Source organism: Lynx canadensis, chromosome A1 (assembly GCF_007474595.2).
Source record: "Lynx canadensis isolate LIC74 chromosome A1, mLynCan4.pri.v2, whole genome shotgun sequence".
In the NCBI taxonomy this organism is placed as follows: Eukaryota; Metazoa; Chordata; class Mammalia; order Carnivora; family Felidae; genus Lynx; species Lynx canadensis.
The window spans coordinates 136,815,435-136,819,613 of NC_044303.2; the positions used below are offsets into that span (position 1 = coordinate 136,815,435).

The following is a 4,179-nucleotide window of genomic DNA, read 5'->3' on the forward strand; positions in this document are numbered from 1 at the left end:
ATTTTCAATCTTGTTGATTTATTGAGGCTCATTTTACAGCTTAATGTATGGTGTCTTCTGGAGAATGTTCCATGTGTACTTGATAAGATTGTTTGCTACTTTTGGGCAATGTGTTCTTAAAGTGATCTGATAGGTCTAGTTGCTTTATGATGTCATACATTATAAAGTTGGCTTGTACAATCTTGGATATATTACATAACGGAAATTATGAAGAAATTCTCAACAAAATATTCTGAAGGGGATGTGACTGGGGCTTTGCCGGCCTCACTATGTCTGCCATTTTTAATTTTCAGAGTCGGTTGACTGTAATCTTGCTGCTTATATATTCCTGTGCTTATATCCCATCCTTGGCACACAGCCTCCTGGACAGAAATAAAACTGGATTGTTGGGTATATTTTGGAAATGCTCCAGAATTGGTGAACAGAAGAGTCTTTATGTTGCAGTATGCTGTATAGTGATGGCCTTCAGCTTCCTCTTCATACAGTAGCCTGGGAAAATATCATAATTTAATTGCTATCAGATTTCAGTATGAAAAAAGGATTTATCTGCAGAAAATAATGGAATGAATGGTTAGCTCTTTTATCTTAGAACATTGAATGAGATAAATTTTCAGCTGCTGTTGTCTATCTTTGTTGTTGGATCAATGTTCTGAAAAAATAAGATGTAAGCATTTAACACTCAGAGTTTAACATGTCTGTAGCAATCAGCCTCATTATTGTCACTACAACATTACATTTTGCAAATGTTATTCTGTTGTGTCAGATACCAGTTTGTAGTGAGGTTATATTTATATCTTATGTCTTTAAGGCATATAATAGAAAACAAAATTGATAAAGTACTCAAGTTCCTTTCACTGTGATTTGGAAATGAGAAATCTTTACAGAATGAGAAAAAAATATTCTGAGGGAATCCATGAATTTTGATAATTGTCTCTACCTGGTGGGACTGTGAATGGCTTTCCCCCTTATTCTCTTTTCCTATATTTTCCATGTTTGTTGTGACGAGCATGTATTATGTAATACTGATAAAATAAACTTAAATTAAAAAAATCAGACAAAATGGAAGCATACAGTTGGAGAGACTTACTGAAGGAGGTAATGAAATTCTGGTAAGATTTATCCAGATATATTTCTCACCAAAAAACATTGTGCGAACAGCAGGTCCTCAGTAGCTGTATGTTGAATCGAATATGATAGCTTTCCATCTGTCCAAACATTAAATATAAATATAAGGAATTTACTGGTCACTTTGGCTTTCATGTTAAACTTGTAGACTTAGTGCAGCTCATATGTGTAAGGTGTGAGAAAAGAAACCTCTAAGGATTGGACTCTTGAATCTTTCCTTTTTTGAGGATGAACCTATTATCTGCCAACAGCCTTGCTCTTGTCAGTAAGATTGCCTGTTTTTGGATTTGGCAACTCCATAGCCAGTATTTTTTTATTTTATGCCAGAGGAATCTCAATTAAAGTTTTGCAGGCTATGTTTTGCTAATTGTTCAACATATTAGCAAATTTTAAGTTCCTACTCTATGAAATAATTATGTGTACTTGTTTCTGATTAGAGAACCAACAAAGATATTTATCGGTCTATGTCCACGTTTGATCTGAAAAGTTTTGCAATGGTTTGAAGACGAGGGAGTTATTTTCTGCAACCTTCAAGGACTTTTGCTTTAGTGTACATTTTGGAAAGCTTAAAATACAGCATTGCCGTGACTTCTAACTGCTCCATTCTCGCTTGCAAGCAGAGCGTTTGCAGAATCAGCATTTCTTGTAATGGGATCATGTTGTAAAATGTGGTGCCATCTGCAAATAGATTAATAATATGTGAGGCAGTGCCAGTTTTTACGCCTTATAATTTGGGATGATTCTCATCACAACTGTGAGTGGTTCTATTGTGAAAGCAGAAGGAATAGGTAGATTGCGGTCTTGATTCTCACTAGATTGCAGTCTAGACTACATTTATTTTGGGGCAAGGCTTAGGTTCTTACACAGAGAATAACCTAAAACACATTTCTCTTAAACCCTATTTTCTTTCTATTTCTAGACCTCCCTCTAGGGGGTTTCTAAATGCATGAACACATATATTTTTTTGCAATTTATGGTAGTGAATTAAATAAAAATTTCCTCCATCAGTGTGTGCCAAGTTCCCATTCCTAATAAATCTGCTATGTTTAGGAGTGACAGGAGTACAAGTATTAGAGGAAAACACTTGCCCTTCTGTTTTATTCTTCATTTGGCCTCTGAAAATTTATCATTGGAATATTTAAGTTGTTAACTTAGGAGCTTCAGGATACCAGCAGGCTGCTCTGGACCAAAAAAAAGCTGATGATTATGTCTCCCTTAAGTTTTGAGAGGAATGTTTTAATATAAGGGTTGGAGGAGGCATGACAGTGCCCTGGGTAGAAACTGATGCACCTTCAAACCAAGTATTCTTGAAGTGTTTGACCTGAATTTATTTAGGGGAAAAGCTGAGCACTCTGTGGACTAAGGAGGACACTTCAGACCCCTGTTTTTAGTTTAGTTTAGTTTAGTTTAGTTTTTTTAGCTCTGATCCCAGACTTCCATACCATACTCAGTGTAACAAAGATCTTGCAATGAATTTGAGCACTATGTTTTGCTTTTTTAATGGAATAAGGAAAAGATAATGAAAAACACTTGTGGAACCATCATATGAAACAAAAAAAAAATTGAATATTTGGTCATATTTGCTTCATATCTTCTCTCTCTTTTTATTTCTTTGTTTTAAAAAGTTCATTTATTTATTTTGAGAGACAGACAGAGAGAGAGAGAGAGAGAAGGCGAGGCAGAGAGAGAGAGGGAGAGAGAGAAACACAAGTAGACTCTGTGCCATCAGTGCAGAGCCTGACGCGGGGCTCGATCCCACGAACCATGAGATCATGACCTGAGCCAAAATAAAGAGTCAGAAGCTTAACTGACTGTACCAGAGATGGGCTCCATCTCTGTATCTTTTAAATAAGATAAAATATTACACATAAAGGTGAAGGCCCATTTCCCCTCACTCTCCCCAGAGGAAATGCTATCGTCAATTTGGCTGTGAATCGAGCCCATATGTATATACTTCTATGAATCTGTAAACAATATGGAATGATGCTGTGCATTTTTGACATTTATATGAATGGTAGTATCTTTCATGCAATGTTCCAAAACAGGTTTTTTTCCCCACTAAATGTTGTATTTTTAAGCACTATCCTGATTGGTTTCCCGGAAACTTGCCCAACTAATCCACCCTTGAATTTACCTCTGTTAATTTGTGAAGTCCATCATTAGGATACTCTTATAATATCCAGTTTGAAAACTTATTTTTATGTTAAACAAAGATTTCTCTAACTTATAAGCATTCTTAAAATATTTAAGTTGGAGGATTCTACCTAAAATCAACGCTTAGCTTAATAAAAAATAGGGGTGCCTGGGTGGCTCAGGCAGTTGGGCCTCTGACTTTGGCTCAGGTCATGATTTCATGGTTCATGGGTTCGAGACCCATGTCAGGTTCTGCGCTGGCAGTGCAGAGCCTTCTTGGGATTCTCTCTCTCTCCCTCTCGCTCTCTGCTCCTCTCCCACTTGTGTTCTCTCTCTCTCAAAATAAATAAACTTAAAAAAATAAAGAACAAAAACTGTCATCACAGATTGATGTGTTTTTGCACCATAAGGCAAAAACACTAATGTCTTTGGATTTGGGATATTCATTTTTATCAAGAATAAAAACCATTTATCAGACCCCAATTTAAAAGAAAGTAGCTTGGCCGGTTAAGCATTTGACTTCGGCTCAGGTCATGATCTTGCAGTTCGTCAGTTTGAGCCTCCCATCGGGCTTTGTGCTGACAGCTCAGAGCCTGGAGGCTACTTCAGATTCTGTGTGTCCCTCTCTCTGCCCTCCCCCCTCTCAAAAATAAATAAACATTAAAAAATAAAAAAAGAAAATAACTATACTGTAAATACAACATAAACTAGATATTTAAGGAGTGGGTAAAATGACAAAACGAAATATTTCTATACGTATTTTATCTTCAGTACATTTTGTACTACGCAATGAAGCTAGAATTACATAAATCATCCCGTGTTTGTTATTTATTGTAATTTCTGCGAATGTGAGAATTGAAAATAGGAATTACTTAGAAAGTACATAAATTTTCTGTTTAGTTGCAAGTAGCTGAAGCTTCC

The 4,179-nt window shown here is 36.1% G+C and overlaps 1 protein-coding gene across 1 annotated transcript; it reads left to right on the forward strand.

Annotated features, from left to right (window-relative positions):
- The first annotated feature begins 251 nt into the window (after nucleotides 1–251).
- On the forward strand, nucleotides 252–488 carry LOC115505126 (protein kish-A-like). Its single transcript, XM_032594924.1, has one exon. The coding sequence runs from the start codon at nucleotides 270–272 to the stop codon at nucleotides 486–488; it is 219 nt and encodes a 72-aa protein (XP_032450815.1). The 5' UTR covers nucleotides 252–269.
- Nucleotides 489–4,179: the final 3,691 nt, after the last annotated feature.